Source organism: Zophobas morio, unplaced genomic scaffold (genome assembly GCF_036711695.1).
Source record: "Zophobas morio isolate AGI-343-1 ecotype UQ-CSIRO unplaced genomic scaffold, CSIRO_AGI_Zmor_V1 ptg000011l, whole genome shotgun sequence".
NCBI classification, from domain to species: domain Eukaryota; kingdom Metazoa; phylum Arthropoda; class Insecta; order Coleoptera; family Tenebrionidae; genus Zophobas; species Zophobas morio.
The window spans coordinates 8,967,779-8,988,991 of NW_026972116.1; the positions used below are offsets into that span (position 1 = coordinate 8,967,779).

Genomic DNA, 21,213 nt, shown 5'->3' on the forward strand with positions numbered 1-21,213 from the left:
CGGGGCCTTCGCTCCAAAACTCATAACTTTTATGTTAATAGTTCTGACTCGGCTTATGATTTTGTAATAATATCTGAAACCTGGCTATGTGATTCTATCACTAATAATGAACTGTTTCCACAATCTTACAGTGTCATGAGTTGTGATAGACGCTCTGAATCAGTTGGTCGCTCCACTGGTGGGGGTGTACTGATCGCTTATTTAAACAAATATTTCTTTGAATGTGTAAATACTTCTCATATTAATGATATCGCACCCTTAGTTGATATTGTAATTTGTAAAGGCACTATAAAAACAAATACCATCTACCTTGTAAGTGTTTATATTCCTCCAGACGTTTCATCTGCAGATATGTGTTCCTTCATTGACGCTTTAGTGCCAATATTACTAGACAAATCATTTATTATGGTCGGTGACTTTAATTTACCTGAGTTAACAACTGACACTGCTTCTAGAGTTACGTGTTCAAAAACTCGTTGTTTTATTAACTTTTGTTCTCTTATGGGTCTCAACCAACACAATAATGTTCTAAACAGCAATGGTAAAACGTTAGATCTTATTTTAACCAATATAAAATCCATAATTAATGTTGATCGTGAAGCATTTCCATGGGTCCAAGAAGATCGGCATCATCCAGCGCTATCTATAAATACAACACTAATTGATGTTGAAACTGTGCAATCCTTTCCATCCGCTGACAATATTAAATACAATTTTAAACGAGCAAATTTTATAAATTTGTATGATGACTTCATAAACTTAAATTGGTCATTTTTGGATTCTGCAACAGACGTTAATGAGGCACTTAGTCTATTTTATGACAATATTTATAAAAGTATTGATAAGTTTGTACCAAAAGTAAAATGTTACACTTCCAAATATCCCATTTGGTATACTCCTGACATAAAAGCAAACATCAAAATAAAGGAAAGACACAGAAATAAATGGAAGCGCACCAAAAATGAAAGCTATTTATTAGAATTCAATAGACTGCGAGGACTAATCAAAACGCAGATTGCACAAGCATATCAAGCCTTCACGTTACGATCTGAGAACTCATTACTAAGTCAACCAAAGGACTTTTGGCGGTTTATTCGTCTTAAAAATAAGGACACTAGAATTCCTGGAGTTATGAAACATAATAATGATTCATATGATGATCCTCAACAAATTGTAAATTTATTCGCTTCGGAATTCTCAAAAATCTTTGCAAGCTCGTCTTCCTATAAACCAGTAGATGTTCACTCGTATTTACCTCCGGTTATATTGAGTCGTGTTTCTGAAGAAGATGTTTTCAACTTTTTACGTAGACTCGCAAACAAGGAAACCTGTGGTGATGATATGTTGCCATCTTTTCTTATAAAAGACTGTAAATATGTATTTGCGCGTCCGTTGTCAAAAATTATTAATCTATCTCTACAAACGTCAACATTTCCTGAAATATGGAAGAGAGCTCGTACCGTACCAGTTTTAAAAAGCGGCAATAGGTTGGATGTAAAGAACTACAGGCCAATTGCGATATTATCCATCTTTAGTAAAGTTTATGAACAAATTCTATACGAAGTTATTTATAACAAAATTAGATCTTACATCTCTCCTTTTCAACATGGGTTTATGTCTTCTAGATCTACAGTCACCAATTTGTCATGTATAACTCAAGACATCTGTAAATCTATTGATAGAAATACTCAGATAGACGTCATCTATGTGGACTTCTCAAAAGCGTTCGACAAAATCGATCATGATATACTTCTATCAAAACTAAGTGCATTTGGACTATGCCCGCAGCTTTTAAGATTAATGACATCCTATCTCTCAAACCGTTTAAATTATGTTCACTTTAATGGCTTCACATCTTACGAATATGTATCAAAATCTGGAGTCCCTCAAGGATCAAACCTAGGGCCCCTTCTTTTCAACATATTTATTAATGACTTGGTTAATTCATTTACGTGTAAGACTTTAGCATATGCAGATGATCTTAAGCTCTTTCATTCAATTGTCCATGATGAAGACATGTTATTGCTACAGGAGAACGTTAACATACTGTTTAACTGGTGTATCCAGAACAAACTTCCTCTTAATTATGACAAATGCTGCTTTGTGTCATACACAAGAAAAATCCACCTAATTAACACACATTATGTACTTAACCACTATCAGTTAGAACGTAAAGAGACGATAAAAGACCTTGGTGTAATTTTTGACAAAAAGCTTACATTTACCAGTCACATTGATATGATTTGCAGATCAGCCAACAAATTACTTGGTTTTATTATGAGAACCTCTAAAACATTTCATGACAGTAACGTGATAAAAAGTTTGTATTATGCATTGGTTCTAAGCAAAATAGAGTATGCTTGTGTAGTCTGGTCTCCACTATATCACTGTTACGAACTTCAGTTGGAAAGGATTCAGAAAACTCTTCTTAAATACATATCATTTAAGACTAATGGAGTTTATCCTGGAAGAGGCACGGATTACACACTTTTGTTAGAAAAACATTCCTTTACATCATTGACAAAAAGACGTAATCAACAAGCAGTGAAATTTTTTTTCAAACTTCTTTCCAATTCTATTGATTGTCAAGACCTGTTAGGCGAAGTCTTCTTTTTAGTGCCAAGAATGGGTTCCCGTTTTTCCGTAAGCTTTTTTGTACCTAGGCCAAGGACCAACGTTCTCAGGAACTCCCCTGTTAGCAGAATGTCGCACCTTGCTAATTGTATTTAACTAGAGCATTTCACTACTGTTTTTCATTTTTCATTTTGTATGTAATACTATGTATATATTATAATATATTATATATTTTTAGTTTTAGTTTTAGTTTAATAGCTTTAATTACGCTATTGTTCATTCCTAGTAATTTATGTTGTCCTGTAATTGGAGTACCTCTGTTGGGCAATAAAGTTTATTATTAATATTATTATTATTATTATTATAATTACTAAAATAAGCTCCAGGGTATTGTAGAGTTTCTGAGAGAAAATTTGTACGTCTCTGGTGTTATTACACAAATAACTTTACCCAATCAGTTAGAGTACGGTGCACTTCATAAAAAATGTATCCATAAAGTTGCTTCAAAATCACTGGTTCAGACAGAAGATTATCACGAACGTAAATCGCAATGCCTTCGTGAATTGATTTACATTTTGCGTTTTGATCCAGCACGCACATATCGCTTCCCCTAACCTTTGCCATTCTCTTCAACGAAGTCACTACAACATTCTCTTTCAAAATTAGCAGAAGATCATAAACGTTGTGTCGATTTTAAAAGACACTAAATTAACTATTAAAGAAAGCACTTAGCTAAGTCAGCTTCTTCCCCGCTCCGACACACTCAATTTAACTTATTTAGCTTCATATTGTCTGAATTTCAACCATTAACTTTCATCGTCGAGATTTTCTCGCAAGCGTTCACATAACGAAATTGTCCATGAAATTGGCATATTTTCTTCGAAAACGCCAATTTCATAGCCCTTGACGTGAAATCAAGGCGTTTTTAAAAGCTTACATTTCACATTTTAATTATCCGTTTTAATGGTCGATATTTAGTTCTTCTGCACAAATGACATTTTTAACGATTTAATTTCCTTATGGCTGGTGCGTTCATTAAGTGCTAAAGGATGGTTAAATAGGTTTACTTATAAATAACAACTTCAGAGCTTTACAACTTCCTGAAACAAATTACATTAGCGTGACCTAACGTACATGCGTTATTTGCGTTTTTTATGAAGTTTTGTTAATGTAGGGCTCTTAAAGCTGCAATCTAAATAGGAACGGATTATAGCATAATAAAAGTGGGAAATGTGTTTTTCGTTCATTTGTGATTTGGTGCAACAGAAATTTTTACCAGAACTTGAAATGCGATGGAATTGTAACAAAGCAAAGGTTTTTTTGTTTGATTTATTTAGTAGGAAAAAGTGTTGTCCTACTACTCAGGACTGTAAACGACAGATCTAATTTAATTAATTATCGTAAGTTTAAATCTATTAAAAAGTTTACAAATTTGCCATCACTAAAAGACTTCTTCCATATAACTCAAGAATTTGTATCTAACTTCGTAATATGACACTTCCTCTTGAACCCTTTAAAATTGGAATACCTGAATGGCTTTAATTAAAGTCGACTTCTCCACTCGTAAAGTTTGGGGAAATTTGGACATTTAAAGGGGTCATTACATCAAAAGCAAATAGATAATTTAATGTTCATAATTACGTTACGTGTTGAAGCTTTGAGTGCTTTCTAATGGATTTGTTATGATTTTTTCATGAAGAGGGGTCGACCAGGTAAAGACAGTTATTAGTACACTCACTAACACAAAATTTCAACTCCATTACTTGTTTTAAATAATAAGTGGAAGCATTAACTGGTGGTGAAAATTTCACAAACAGTTAGTCGGAAAGATACATTTTCTTGAGAAATTCCAGGATAGTAAAATAATTTACATGAATCATAAAAAATAATAGGAAACACAGAAAACGTTGAGCTGTAAATATACTGACGTTGTAGTTAGATATTAATATAACGTCAATGTAAAAAAACATAGTTTGAAATTACAATATAAGGAATGCAATATTCACAATTAGTCTGTACGAGTTGGAATTTCTGATATTCCACACTAGCTTTACAAGCGTGTTTGCGAGGTACATTTGTACTCAGCAATTTATTCATTCTCTAATATAACTGGCAATAAACTCATGCCTGTTGGTGTGGCTCTTGGAGCGTTGGAAACACGTAAGTTACTTTATTACACGAGTTTAAATTATTATTTTTAGTTGAGAGAAATATTTGAGAAAACGTCTAATATTAAATAAAATAGAGATAGTTATAAATTTAAATTTGCCTATGATTTTCTAAGTATTATTTTTTTATGTTATTATACTGGGAGTACTTAATAATGGTGGTTATTTTTAAAAAACAAAAGAATTCACAGTTTTTTGTTTAAACAACGTTTGCACATTACCAATATTTGTTTAATGCCAACAGCATAATGAGAAGAATTATGTCGTAAAATAGAACAGCTATATGTGATAATGAAACTCTAGCTACATCTCGGTAACAGCTGGAGCATTAACGCAAGAACCAGCCTCTAGAGATTCTGTCAAACTTAATAACGAAATTAGTGAGTTCAGAGGCGAGATTTTCGAGCCAAAACAGAGTATTCAAACAACTAACCCTGATACCTCATAGAAAAATTCTAATGCAGATAATTCAAATCTACTTGAAGAGTTAACCCAATTAAATAATTTAAGATAACAAAAGCGAAGATTTTTTGTCAATATGACACAAGTTTCTCAAATAATAAGTAAAAATGAAACAATGTTAACTCGTTGTAAATAACATTAGTGGGGAAGCAAAAGTTACATTATCCACAGCTGGAGTTGAACCTAATTAACGGTGACCAAACTACTCGTCAAGAAGGACATTATATACAACGATATTGGAAACTATTTGATGAACAATTTTCAAGATCCAGTTTCAAAACTGAAACCATGTGGACACAAGAGGAAGCTCTAAGTTCGCTTTTAAAGCACGACCGTACGAACAATTAACCCCAGGAATCTATAAGGCCAGAAATTTGTATACTTACCAAAACATTCACATACTAAAATTACGTACAATTTATCGTTTTATATAAACTACTTCTTGTGTTATGTAAAAACTATTTTTCGATTATTAAGATATTACGTGTATGTATTGTTTCTCAAGAAAAAAAAACTGCGACTTACATTCCTAAATAATTTTGATTTAGAGCCTTTACGTAAGGACGTCTGCAAAGTAAATATTACTTTCGGCATGTTTTTAAGGACTGAATAAAAAAATAAAAAAATTTTAGAAGTGGTACAACTTCAGAGGTAACGCGATATAAAAACCTTTTTTAAATAAAAACATTTGTTCTTGGAAAAGAATGGATCTTTAGATTTCTATTTCAATAAAATTTCCGCACAACAAAGCATTGTTGTGAAATGAAAAAAAAAATGCAAACAGAAGTTCCGTCGTGTCTCAAACACAAATCCCACCGCAGGCAAAGATTATTTTATTAATTTTTGAGAAGGTTTCATCCTTTTATCAATTTTTAGTGGAGATAAACGTATTAATATTGGTATGTATTACGAGACGTACTACCAGATGTGAATATTTTATAGATGTTCAACATTCTGGAGGGTTATTGTGTTATGTGATTACTTATTAAACTCGGATAATTTTAATATATAATAATATAATCTGTTTTAAGAAAATGATATTTGTAAATTGCGTTTTTTCTATTCTGCCATAGATCATAGATCATACATCATAAATCATAGATATAGATCACAATGTATTACCAAGTGTAACAAAAACTTTTGTAGATGATATTAATGTAAATAAACATTAGAAACTTTTTGAAAAATTCAAGGAAAAATAATTTTTAAAAATCGAAATCGCCAAGATTTACAATTACTTATTTTTCAAGTGTCCTCCTTATTAATTAACCGATGAGAAAAGTTCAACTTTTCTAACGATAAAATGGGAAACAGTTGGTTACCCTCTCATAACGCTTTAGGGAGGTAATAGCTAGAGTCGTCAAAAGATCGATTTAACACATCTATACTTTTCTAAATCTGGAAATGGGAAACATTTCCTTTAGCTTTATTGTTTCGGTGATAATTTTAGGTGGTAACAGTCTTGTCTTACACAAAAATATTAGAGATCCGCTTCAGGGAATATAACTAATGTTCAAGGGTGTCAGCTAATTTTGAGACAATGCTTGTCCTCTTTGTAATAAGTACAGAGCGGAAAATATGCAGCAAAATTTTGGGAAATATGATCATATGATATGCATCAAATTTATGCAAATATGCAATAATTTTCCTAATATATGGAGATATATGCAGTTGCATATGCTCCAAAAATAAAAAAAAAGCGTAATAACCGAACTAAATTTATTTACAAATTGCACAAACAGGTTTCCCGTGCTTACCTTTTATTACAAAAAAATTCATAAATCACGTTGCAAAGTATTTAATTAGATCTCACTGACATTTTTTAAGATAATATTCTTATACTAAAAAATAAATATAGGTAAACAAAACGAATTAAAAAATAATAGTAATCGACTATTTAATTGCTATTTTGGTAACAATTTATTTTTAAATATTTTTCGAAATATTCTAACAAAAAGTTTTTCCGGTAATTCTAAAGTATGTATTTGTAAATAGAAAAACTGCGTACTCGGTCTACAAATGTAAAAATGCTTACCGGATTAGAGCAGGCGCGACAAAACATAGTTCCTTCTTGAAGAATAAGTTCAGAAAAAGGTTTAATCCATAACTTAATTTGAGTTATCTACATATTGACACATCTCTATCGCTTTAAATGCTTAAATGCAAACTCACGATGAAAAATAACAGGATAACGTCCCTTCGACCACCATAAAACATACCATTAATACACTTAAGTAACGAACAAAAATATTGGCAATGAACGGTATTTCCAAAAGTAATTAGAACCCGAATTGACCTGGAAGGTTGGCTTAAGACCCAGTGGTTCCTCCAAGCTATCATAAAACCCAAACCTTTCCCAGTTATTTGAAGCTCAGAACAATATTTGCAATATGATTCATGAAATTTCGTCCTTCTAGATAAATGCCGATAGAATGACAATTTTTTTTTTTGAAATTAGCACAAAAATTGATAAAAATGCAAAATATGCACCCGTTCCGTTAAATATGCACCAAAAAGCAAATATATGCAAATATGCAATTTTTTTATAGCTGCATTCATTTTTAATTAGCATGCTTCGTTCACATATTAAATATCAAGACTTATATGCAAAAAATAACGGATATACAAATTTCATATAATCCGCTCTCTAGTAATAAGAGTTTATACTAACTATCAGCTAACAAATACCAACGAACAAAGAAATAATTGGAGAATGTTTGTAATCAACTAACTAATTTTACCAGTTAATAATCAAGAGCAAAGAGCTTAATAATCAAAATTTCTTAATTTGATGCTACTTAATCAAGTAATATCAAGTTATGAAGTTTTTGGTCAGTAAATCCACTGACAAAAAGAAAGGTAAAAAGTTGTTACTCAATACGACAAGAAAGTCCCTAGTCAATGTTGCTGAAAAATTTGTTGTGTGACCTTTAACTCCGTATTATTATAATAGGAAACGAATGGTCTTTGAGAAAAAAAAGGTCTTATCTAAAAAAAATTATACATTTCGTTAGTAACTTTTATATTACCCAATTTGTTCTCCAAAAAAAGTAAAAGTAATTTGACCGTGCACGTGGGATGTACTTCCTGTGTGGGTCCTAATCATACAAGTTTTTTGTTTATTTCCTTATTCATCACTTCATCCCCCATGTATGATGAACAACAATTGTTTATGAAATTACACTACGTCTCCCTGATATTTTCATTAAAATAACCATTGTTCTTCTCCGAAACAAACAAATTGTTTTTGCGCTCTAACTTGTATCTGATACTTGCACCATAAAAAATAATTTTCCAGTGCCATGCGTTCCGACGGTTATACTTTGGAAATTAAACTTCTTCAAGCAACATTTATTTTTAATCATCTATTTCGTCTGAATCGTTCACATTACGAAAGAACTGAGCGTCAAAGAGCATAGCTGTGTAAAAGACCAGTGAATTGAGGCTGAAGTTTTCATCGAAGTTTGAGTAGAGTAAAAAAAAGAGATGAAACAATTTCCTCTCGAGACCAACAGTTTCTGTTTTTCCACGAACCCACACAATGTCGTGCATGGCAGTTAACACCATTTATATTTTTGACTGATTGCTCTATTTTATAGAGTGACAAAAGCAAATGTTGTAAATTTTTTGTAACACCGTTTCGTTGCGCTGTGTGAAAGTTTCCAGTTTCAACCAACTAGTTAAGGTTATTGACGGAAATGTAAAAAGTTCTCAACTAGTTGGTAGCCATTAAACGCTTTGCGAAGAAAATACGACCAAATCGATTTATTTGATGTCTCTGTAATTGAGTTGCCATAAAAAACCACCTAAGTCCACCATATTAACAAGAAAATCAGTAGTCAGAAAGCTCGATAATTGGGTCTTGAGTCTCACAGGAGTCAGACGATATTAGTTTTGTGCGGTTGAAAGACGTTGCTGTCGTCCTACACTGGTGTAATTTACTTTACAAGAAAAAGGGGCATCATCTTTTACGATACAGTAATTAATTAGTCCCTGCTCGAATTTAATAAATAGCCTGTTTACTGTCAAGGGATCAAAGATAAAGAACTCTTAATCACAGCAATCCCGAGGGTATACTGTGCCTCCAATTTCAAGTTTTTTAATTTTGGAAGGGAACATTTCTTGGATTATGTTGTCCGCGTTTAGCTTAACAAACTTAGGTTTAATAAAATTAAGATTACGATCGTCAACATTTTTATTACCGATTACTCTTTAATATTATACTATATAATGGATGTAAAAATAACAGAAAACACACCCGCCACACCCAAAAGCTGTCAAAATTTTTAAGATAAACTTAAAACCTGTTGAAACTGACTAGATTATATACGAATGAAGTATTAACATATCTTTTTTTTTCAGAAATGCTGCACCGAAGTACTTCGTCCCGACGCCGCCGGGCGTCCCGGAGTGCGGCGTCCTCTCCCCAAATTAGGCCTTCCCGATCGGCCGGCACGAGTCCTGGCCGAAGGGCGAGCATCGCCGTCTCGCCTGTGGATAGTGAAAGGGCCTCCAGAAGTACTCTAGCACCCGAAAAAAATCGCAGTCCTAGACACAGCATCATTCCCGATATATCTCTGGACAGTCAGTCTCCTGATCAGGACGATTTACGGAGTCCCAGACATATCCTTGCATCCGACTCGGCTCTGAGTCCTCGAAACAGCCTCATACCCGACACTGCGGCTTTAAGAAGTCCCAGACATAGTTTAGTGCCAAATGACACTTACTCACGAAGTCCTCGTAATAGTTTAGTGCCGGATTCGGCGTTAAGTCCACGAAATAGTTTAGTGCCGGATGGTTTCAACCGGAGTCCTAGAAACAGTCTAGCACCTGATGTACATAAGAGCGGTAGGAATAGTTTAGTACCTGACCCGGGTCGTAGTCCTAGGCATAGTCTGGTACCTGACAATAACACGTACGGATCGAGAACCAACCTGGTCCCGGATTTTAACCGGAGTCCTAGAAGCAGTTTAGTTCCAGAATCGAGTAGAACTCCCAGGGCGAGTCTCACTCCGTCTGAGTCTATGAACTGGCCGAAGGAAGAAGAGACGACGTGTAGTAGGAGTCCGAGGCATAGTATCGTACCTGATACTAGAAGTCCTAGAGGAAGTATAGCACCGGAGACTTTGTGCATGAGGACGAGTCCAAGAGGTAGTATTGCTGGCGAGTACATTGGCGACAGGAGTCCTAGAGGAAGCATCGGACCAGAAAGCGCCGGGGAAAATAGAAGTCCCAGAGGAAGCATTGCAAGGAGCACACTGAACGCAGACGAGTGCGGTAGAAGTCCCAGAGGGAGTCTGACGTTGACTTTTCAGGAACCGCTCTCTAATGAACGACGCTCAAGTGCCGACAATCCTTCCGGTGAGTTGTCACAAGCATAAGAAGTTAAAGGGGTTGGGGTTTTCATGACACGGCATTGTGCTTTGATACTGTAAAGGTGATGTGCGAAACAATGGTTCTATTGCTTTGGCTTAATGAGCAGCAAGCATACAATATCGATTGAGACGAAAATTGTATATTGAAGGGGAACGAAAATGTAAAGTGAGAGGGTTCTGTTGTTTTCATCTACGCTCGCTGAGGTGGAAAATTTTGTTTCAATTTGACTTTTGCATACATAAAAAATTACTAACTCATATTTATGTGACATTGGTTAAGAAGACCGAAAGAAAATTTATTACAATGAACTATATTAACAAATGCTCCTATAACTTATTGAATTGTTCAACAGGTTTCAGTTTTCGTGTCTAGAATTTATTTTACTCGGTATACCGAGACTTACATAAATACTGATTTGTCTGATTAGAAGTTAACTGGCATGTATCAGAAATTGTTTGATTTTATTTGTTTATTTGTTAATTGCAGAGGTTCAGAGAGATTTAAGATACTTAAAATAGCTCTATCAGCAGCACGTATAATACATACAAGTACATATGTGAAGCAGACATAATGTTTTGAACTGGATAATTCCACTATAATTCTTTGTAACAAAGACATTTCGATCGGATTAAATCTGTAATCTAGTGGTGCAATTTAGGAAACAAAATGTTTAATTTGGTGTAACGCATCTATCTAATCAGTTCACAGTTTGATGGTTCAATTTAAGCATTATTTGCCTCATTGCATCAATATCGTATCATTATGCAGACTGTAGTTAGCTGTTATGATTGAGGTTCGCCTATGAAGTAGATTTTAATTTGGGTGAAGTTAATTTATTTTTAAATATTATTATTTAATCATTTACGACTTAGATCTTAAATTGTATTTAGCCTCATGTATAAAAACAATCCTTGCTTAATTAATATTGAGAATTTGAAAATTACAGCTTTCTTGTAACGTTTTATAGAATACGTATTCACAGGAGATTTTTAAGGCTCTTTAAATTAATATTTTACTCGGGAAATATACTGATACGATTTCGAAATGATTGTCTGTTTTTCTAGAGGAAAAAGATTAAATTAACCAGTTAATTAAAATTACTGGTCTCTTCTCAGTAAATTCATCAGAGAATACAATTACAGAGTACAGTAGACCTACGTGTACCATTTATTAATCATTAAAACAGTAATATCAAACAGTATTATTGCATCACCCTCACTTTAGCTTTAAATTGCACTTTAAAAATGACTATAAATTATTACAGTTTTTTCGCAACCTTATTGTTCGTAGCGCAATAATTTTTTATTTATTCATAATAATGTCTACCTAATGGACACAATAAAAATTACCGAGTTATAAGCGAATTTAATAAAGCTATAACTGTGTATAGACATCATTTATACCACACAATTTATGATAGCTTTCACGACACAAAAACTTATTTTATGTCAAATTAGACCTTTCATCACAGCCGTTTCACGCAATAACGGTCTTTTGAAATTATTGAGAAATAATAGGCAATAACTGACAAAAAAATATGGCAGCAAATCGGAAGCACTATAATAAATAAGCCTTCTGTAATATTAACATAAAAGACAAGAGCGATATGGTTAAGATCTCGTAAAAACAAGGCTTCGTGGCACTTTAGGAACCTTTCTAGTTTATATCACTGGAGATACGCTGTTCTGGGCTAAATGCATGAAATTTATGGGTCCGTGGGGATAGAACAAAATTGATAAAAGTATAGATTATGAAAACGGTGAACTTAAAGGTGGTAGACACTTACTTAGGTGACGTGGAAACGTATTTTTCTACCTTACTATCGTAAATTTTCCAGGGGATATAAAGGGCATGAGGCTTATAAACTTTCACCAAATGAAAAATGAGGGTTTAGGAGAATAATATCGATGTTTTATTAATGCTGAAGGGAATGTGCTCTTGTAGATAGGATTTTTGTTCCACACCTCGTGTACTTAATCTTTTTGAAAATCAAAGAGTTCTACAAAGATATTGTAGAAGTGGATGGGCACGCATTAGTTATTCTTCTGTAAAATACTGCTATGGTTCTCTTGGGCTTACTGTTCTTTTGTGGAACTAAATATGTTGTTAATTGTAGTAGTATTAATTTATTATTTGCCTTACAGGCTTAATAAGATTCCCAGTAGTGGTACAAATTAACTTAATCTACATAATGCAAATAAATATGTTGTTAATTGATTTCAATTAATTTGACTTTAAACAATTAAATTTAAATCGTCTTTATAATTATTGTAGAAACACGTTTGTTAATAAACAAATTTTAAACACCTCCGCGTCAGTCACTTTGTGTTAGTACTGAGTTTTCCCAAACAAATGAGAGTTTCAGCTCCTTATTTCATTTTATCAAATTTGATTAATAACGTGCCCATTCGAGTGGAATTTGGCTAATGAATTTACGTGCTGCTTACATTTTAACTTGAGCGAATTAAATTTTAAAAGGGCTGCTAAGTTCAATACATGTCAGTGTTATGAACTACTTACTTATTACTACCATTTACCTCAGTCTAATAAACTTGCAACTCATTTATTTTCATAAACTGCTCTTTCACAAATTCCGAGCAAAATAATTAGTTACACAAACTCTAACATTGTGAGCTGATGAAACAGTTTAATTCTTTTGCAGCTTTAATAGTTGAGGAAGAGTATTAAGTTTATGAACAGTCGGTTGTTATCGCCGGCAAATATAGGAGTTGACACAAGAGCGTAAAATAAAACATTGCTTTAAAAATAATTTAAAGCTGCATACTAACAGTGTTTCATTAAATGGATTTACGAAATAAAGTCTGAAAATTATTACCTGATCTAGTAAAGACATTGTTATAACACTCCTATAAGATAAAAGTTTAATCGTGTTTGTTAAACTTTTTATTTGCAGATTTTTTAGTTATTTTCTGAACACGAACATAGAGTTTTTATAATTTTGAATATAAGTAAACGTTATCATGTTTCTAAAAATGTAGAAAGGAAGGTAAAATAAAAGTTGTCTGCATTTCCTACGATACCGGAAATGTTTTGAGTATTTTATGATGTCTCTATATCTAGTTTACTGTATTCTTCACTGCCAGCTTGTTTTCTATACAAACAGTACTTTTAAAGCAATTTGATCAATAAAATTTATTTCTTTGTGAATTAAAAATTGTTTGTTCCAAAATTATTAGGTTTTTTATTTATTTTTTTTTTTGCATTTTTCTTAAAACGTTTAGAGAGATTGAAAGCAAAAAACCTCAAAAATGAGGCAGCTTAATTACATCACTTTGTTTTACGAATAAATTTTATCAAAAAAATTCATTTTTATCATCAACAAAAACACCACTTTACGGGGCCTCATTTTATACACCGTTGAAAATGATGAATAAGTAGTATGCATTTTGTTCTACTTCTAAGACAAGAAAAATTATTGTTGTTTATGTTTTCGGCTTAGTTAATTCTTGAAATCAGTAATATACCTAATATACGCCCAAATTTGCATATTACTCAAATCAAACTAAAATGAGCAAAAAAATTACCTATTTCGTTTAGACTTTAATGATTTCAGTTCCTACAGATTCTGTAGGATTTAATTGTAATATTAATTATTAATTAATAAATAATAATCCATCTGCAGATTGCGTGTATTTTAAATTAAGTAATGGTAAAAACTTGTGGCAATTTTCCTTATATTGATATTCAGTAATTTTTAAATGCTGAGATGTATATGTTGTATAAAAAGACGATTAATGTATTCACTAAAAACAAGTACAGGGTTTCTATAAATGATTATAGGGTCGCAGTAGGTCATGTAAACGTGCCGCCTCTCAGATTTAACTGTACGGAGATCTGTACTAAGTGCCCAAGGACGCATGACAAAGGCCACACGCATCTGTATAACTGGTTGCCTAAACGCGTCATATGTTTTTAAAAAATACAACTAATTCATTACAATCAAAAGAAACAAATTTTTTCCGGTTAAACATCACAGTAATTGTTGAAAATGTTCATTATTCTGTTCAAGGCACGTGTTTACTCTCTTTTCAATTTCAAAAATGTTCTGTAACATCCTTTCGTCAATACTTTGGACCCGTTGTTCAATTGAGCCTTATCGTGTAAGCAAAGTGAGTAGATATTATATAAATTCCAATGATACAGATTTCTGCAGCGCCAAGTTAAAATTAACCAATGAGCGACAGATTACGCATGTGTTTCCAGCTACATTCTGTCAAAGCGGTTTGTTGCCACAGGCCTTTGCTCTGCTGTCGGAGTGCCGGATACTATTTCCAACGTGGTTTTGATGTTACATGCGCACACAAAATCACTATGGAAGTTTTACGATCTTACAGTAAAAGGGTCAATTGTTCAATTCTGGTCAAATCGTCTCAAATCATCAACAACTTCCCTCAGATACTGAAGTCTTCCACGAGATTTCTCTTTGTTGACACTGCCAGTTCGAACAAATCTGTTGATTACATCTCTGCTGCGAAGCATTTAACGATGTTTCTTGAATTATTAAATCACGGTATTTGGCCAGATGTTCTTGCTTACAAGCGGTTACAGAATACACACACACTCTTCGTTTACGAAGCGATAACACGACATGACGATGAAAGAGTCTTGTTCAACAGAATAAACCATTTTTACAGTCTTCGCTTCTTAACACAAAACAACCACTGCGCAACCACCAAGAGTGTTGAAAATGACTGTTTTGTTGTTTTGAGGTTGGATCAACAAGAATTATTGTAATTCGCCCTTGAAAAACATTAAAACAATAAAAACGACGACTTTAAATTACAGGTTACAAATGACATTAGACATTAATGTGACAAGAGAGAACTGTCATCATGAAGCATAATTTCAGCGAAACGGGATTTTTGAAATCCATGGCCAACTACGCCCTTACATTCCAAATACACCGCTAGACAAAAAAAAAACCGGACACTTGAATATTTATAACTTTACACTCATTTTTAGTGCTACAAATTTTTTACTTGTTTTCTGTTTCCATATGTTTTAGAATAAAGTTATGCACTCTGTTAATGAATACATAAAGTTCGACTAATTGCAAGTATAATTTCGGAGGTTTTCACGGTCGAAATCAATGCATGATCGTTTTCCGGGTTGGAACCGTGTTAACTGAGTTTTTGGGCTCAACGTTTCGCACACTTTCGTAAGTGGTATCTTCAGAAGCAGGGTTAAGAATAAGGCAAAAGAGCACGGTAACTCAGTTCTCTCTCTTCTAGCGAGAAGAGTTTCGCCTCTGGTATGGTTGACGTCCTGAGTCACCGTGCTCTTTTTTTCCTTATTTTTAATCCTGCTCCTGAAGATGCCACTTACGAAAGGTGAAACTCAATTAACACCGTTCCAACCCGGAAACGATCATGCAATTGCAGGTATACACAAAAAACTCAAGTGTCCGGGTTTTTCTGTCTGGTAGTGGTATTATTTTGGATGAGCAGTTGTTTTTCTGAAAATTTTTTAGTGTCGGAATTTCAAACTTAAATTGTAAAGTATTGTTATGATTTTTTTTCCGAAAACCTATATGTATAGGTTAACAATCAAAACGGATTCATAAACCCTAAATGCAGGAGCATCGTATTTTATAAAATTTAAATAACATTTATTATTGTTGGTGATTAAACAAATTTTAGTTAGCGTCTTACCATCTAACCATATTCCCAACAAACGTATAAAATTTGATGATAATAATAATAATCAGTCCAGGAGGTTATCTGTTTAATAAAAATTGACACAGACAGGCAGAAACGCATGACCTACATTTTCGTACTCTACGGATAATGAAACGTTGAAGAAATATGAACGTTCGTCGGATGAACCCCATTACAATATTTCCGTAGCTTATGCTCGTGAGGGAAAAATTACCTTAATGTTGCATAATTAAGGAGACTACGTGCTCTTTTTAAAGCAAACTTTTTCTACGTTTAATGACTCCTGGTTTGGTCTGCTTAACCTATGTCTGTGTCGAGATATGTTAGACACATAATCCTTGAAATTACTGGACTGATTGTTGTCAAATTGTGTGCCTCTTTTAGGAATATCTTGTTTGATCGTCCCGACCAGTAATTTTGCATGTTATTTAAATTGTTGTGTTGTTTTTAGATTTTTGGGAAAAAGTCAAAACTGTAGTTTAGAATTTAACATTGAAACTGGAAACGCGAATGCCCTCAAGTCTTACAAGCGTTTTATTGTAGTCTTAAGCATGGTAAACCGTTAATCAAATTTTTTTAGTTTATGCTCTCCAAAAAATTTTGACGCTATTTTACAATTTTGCTGAATCAATGTCTCTTAAATTTTATAGAATTACATACTGCTGCATGTGTAATTTATGAATCCGTGTTGAATTGTTGCTCTAGATATCTATATTTTTGCGAAAAAATTAAAAATTGTATTACAACATTTTATAATTTAATTTTGGAATTGCAAAACCGAATCCTGTGAAGTCTTGCAAATATTTTAAGATTATTGAGAACATGGTAAATCGTTAGATAAATTGATCTTTTTTTTTCGCCGAATAAATGTTGGTCAAATTTATGAGTAGTTTTAAGAAGAAAAACGAGTGTGGTTTATTGATTAATTAGTCTTCTAGGAGACAAAATAAATCAAATTTCATTTTCTTTTAACCACTGATGCTTGTAATCTTAACGTGCTAACAGTCGAATTCTTTCGAAGTATAAACATAAACCAGCGAAGTTAAGCATGTACTGAGAAACTGAGAATATCTATATTTTTCTCGTTGGTTATCTGCTTTAAATGTATACATGTTGTCAACACGTGTGCGAACCGCGCTCCCTTGGAATCTGCACCCCCGTTGCCCAGGAGCTGTGGGGGTGTTATTTACATCACTAGTTTTTACTTTATCGCAATACGAAAATCACAAAATCAAATTTTTTATTTTTTTAAAAAAGCGGAATTTGTCTGATCGTTCTTCAAGGGCTGGGAAAGTTCTGTCGAACAAACCTTCGAGCAACTTTTTTATCGTAGGCATCCAGATTTTCGCAAGAAAATCAAAACTTTTAACAATATTTTATACTAAAATAAAAGAGACGACTGAGTTCTAAAGAACTGGATGGTAGAAGTTCTGTGTAATAAAATAACATTCGACTAGTTGTTGTAGGGCAGTTGTTTATACAACGGTACTTATGTTATACTTAAATATCTGTACATTTAATTTTTTTTTTTATTTGATTACGTTCCCCAACAGGCCGGAGGCCCAATTACAGGGGAACGAGGGACATACACAACACCCAGATACGGGCGGGAATCGAACCCACGACCCAGGGTGTAGCGGGCAAGCACGAAGCTACCTAACCCACCCGGGTCCTCTTTTTCGCCCATATATTTAGTATTTTTATTTTTTATTTATTTTAAACACCAACACATAATACATTAAAATCAGTTCAATTGAATGGCCATTTCTTGGCGTTCTTATACGTTTGTCACTCAGTATATTTATTACACAACGAGTTTTAACCTACTGGATTCACGTTTAGGTGTTAAAAATATAAGAAGTTTCGTAAATTTTATTCTTATCAACGAAATTATTAGCAAAATTATTAGGTGTGCAGCCGATTTTCACTTAAAATTTGGTCAACTGGCTTTACACAGAACTTTCCTCTCCCCTAAGGAACAATAAAACAAATCCAATTTAAAAAATATTGATAATACCAGTCACAAATTAATTCAAAATAGTGACCCATGGGATGATCGATCCCATGACCTTCGCGTCATTAATACGTACTCCAGCCCCTTGAGCTTATTGGTCAGAGTTTCTCTTATATTACCATAAAATATTGTTAAACAATTTTGATTTTCTTGAGAAAATCCAGATGGTTATGTTTTTTTATCTAATTGAGGCGACGTCTTCAAATTGTTGGTGAGGAAGAACAGAAAAAAATTGTTAGCGTCTTAGTATTTGCACGATATTCGTAATGTACGTGTAAAATTTAGCAACAATCGAGCAGTTTCGAGGTTTATCAACAACAACAGACACAGACGAGAAACAACAGACCTCAGACAGGCGGAAACGGGAGACCTATTGTTTCATTCCCTAGGGGTCATCAAACAACAAAACACATGAAAGTAGTCGTTCGGCGTATAGACTCTATTACAATACTTCCTTAGCTTACGCTCGAAAAACAAAAGTGTATTTATCGTTTACAAAACCACCACAGTTGCTCATAAAATCCATTAGTCCTCCGTACATTAATTTCTGTACATTTAAACAGAATTTTATATGGGGTAGCCCTTACAAACGTGCCATCAACGAAAATCATTCTCTAGTTGACGCGACTTTGACACTCTTTCTTGCCCCTCGAAGTGTATAACAGACGATGAGGAAGAGAGCTGTTCTTTTAGTGCCGCGTCAACTAGAAGACGATTTTTGTCGATCGCACCTTGTAGTTAAGAAATAATTGACCCTAAAAGAAGTCGTGAATTCCGTCACACTTCTAATGTACATCCGTTGTTCGCATTGACGTACATCCGAACCTTAATCTATAATGCAAATCTCTCCAGAGACATCGCAATAGAAATGGTAACGCATTTACCACCTAAATTCGCATATACTAAAGTCACTATCAGTGTCAATTTTGTTTGCAGGATCGAGAAGCGGAGGTCGTAGCACATCTCCTTACAGATCCTCTTCCAGAGGAGCAGTTAATGCAGCGTACAGTGGCAATTCTGGATTCTCGGAGAGCGGATCCAGACGCGCAAGCAGTTCCGTTAGTCAGGTAAAGTACGTGTAATTCTGCAAGCTTGACTGCATTCTTTCTATTTTTCATGAGTGCTGATGCAGTGTGTGTTAGATAGGTTTCATTACAGACCCGGGAAAGAATATATATAGGTCGAGTATTCGCATGAAATTATGAACCTCTGCGTGTTTTATCGCTGCATTAGTTTTCGATTGAGTATCGCCTTTCAGATCTGTTTCGTGCTATTTACAAGTCAGATTTTTATACAGAAATCATGTAGGTTTCACTTTCTATTCCACTTAATCAAATCAAACTATATTTGGGCCGTTTATTTCAGGCTAAACTATCATTAAGTTACCTTACCAACTGCTTAACAGTTTCAATATATATAAAATGGCATCAATTCGCGAAAAATAACACACAAATCATATATTCTTTTCTAAGTCTGTTTTTCTTGTTCTTGCATACTGTCTTCATGATCGGGCATGATTTTTTCTTCTATTTTAATAAAACAAAAAGGAAATGCGGAGCAATTTCAATACAAAATGCAGTTTTTAATTTTGCTCTTGGAACGCAGACACTGCTGGATAAAATCCATTTATCGACAGAAGCTTCCAAGTGTGATGCTATAAATTATTCAGGACGAATAACCGTGGGTGGAAATATTTAAAAATACTCTAAAGCATGACATAAAGATGTATTTTTAGAATTAAATTTTTTATAGGGTAAAATTTTTCTGATGTCAACATTTTCCCAGCACTCTGTTAAGTTTGTTGCAGGTAATCACATCCGAAAGTTTTAGCGGAAGTATATTTTATGTATAAGAAGACCAGATTCAAATTATGAGTACACTGAAAGTGCAGATCTCTTTAATATTTGAAAGTTGGTCGGATGTTTCTTACATTGGGGGAAAAGTAAGGGTAGCTTAGTAAACAAGCGTACTACGAGAGGAGAAAATTGTGTGTTGTTGTTTAATTATTTTTGTTTACTTCATCGTCAGTTTGGAAAGTTTTGTAAAACTTCTTTAGCAACCAGAATTAGTGACGTAACGGAATTAAAACTTAGAATAAAGATGCACCAGACAAAACTTTGGTAATATTCAAAAGGATGCTGTGTAATATTTTATTGTTACTTTATCTAGTTGAAAAATAATTAGCATAATTCGTTTGCAATAACAAATTTTTGTTGACAGTGTCAGTATAGATTCAATTTTTATATGTACAAACATACAAAAATCCCAGAATACTACATTTTAGTAGTTGTGTTGAAACAGAAAGGCTGTAAAAACGCAATCGTAAAAAATTAAGTATAGAGTTCGTAATTAAAGTGACCATTTTTCTGCCATGTTTTATATTTACCTATAACTCGCACTGAAACGTAAAAAAATGTACTATTTTTATAATTTCAAGAAAGAGGCAATTGTTTTGAATGTAAAACAAATCATTTTATTTTAACATCTATTAAGTATAAAAATTATTTATTATTCACTATACTTTAAAACGACATGTTTCAATGAATTTCGTTATTTGTGTAGTAAATTTAAAAATTTTCCCATATTTTTAATCATAAATCTTCAGTAAAATATTGCTTGAAAAATATCGCCCAGGACACATTGTGGAGGATTTAATAAAATAAATAAAAGCTTCGAAATAATTTGGAAAATTGGGGCGAAAAACTTTGGATATAGGTTTCGCGTGGAGGCAGAATTGTTTGACAGTTTGATTAAAAGCATATTGATGTGGAGCGATGTGACAAAGACGGCATGTAGTCGAGGACTGAAAAGAGACGACAAAAGGATTATCTGAAATACCATCAAAAATAACAAAAAGTAATATTTGGTATAACGAAACGAAATTTAAAAATAAATTTAAAAGAGTTGACACAAGCAAAATGCCGAAATGAGTTTTCACCGA

General features: G+C 33.4%; 1 protein-coding gene across 2 annotated transcripts in view; it reads left to right on the forward strand.

Moving 5' to 3' along the window:
* LOC135126863 (uncharacterized) overlaps positions 1-21,213 on the forward strand; it is a 351,909-nt gene that overhangs the window by 180,123 nt on the left and 150,573 nt on the right. For both annotated transcript variants that reach the window (XR_010280143.1, XM_064053057.1), the window contains exons 3-4: positions 9,567-10,565; positions 19,209-19,339. Coding sequence is in view for 1 of the 2 variants with exons in the window: in XM_064053057.1 (XP_063909127.1) it covers positions 9,569-10,565; positions 19,209-19,339 (1,128 nt within the window). In the remaining variant the exon portion in view is untranslated. The remainder of the gene's footprint in view (positions 1-9,566; positions 10,566-19,208; positions 19,340-21,213) is intronic.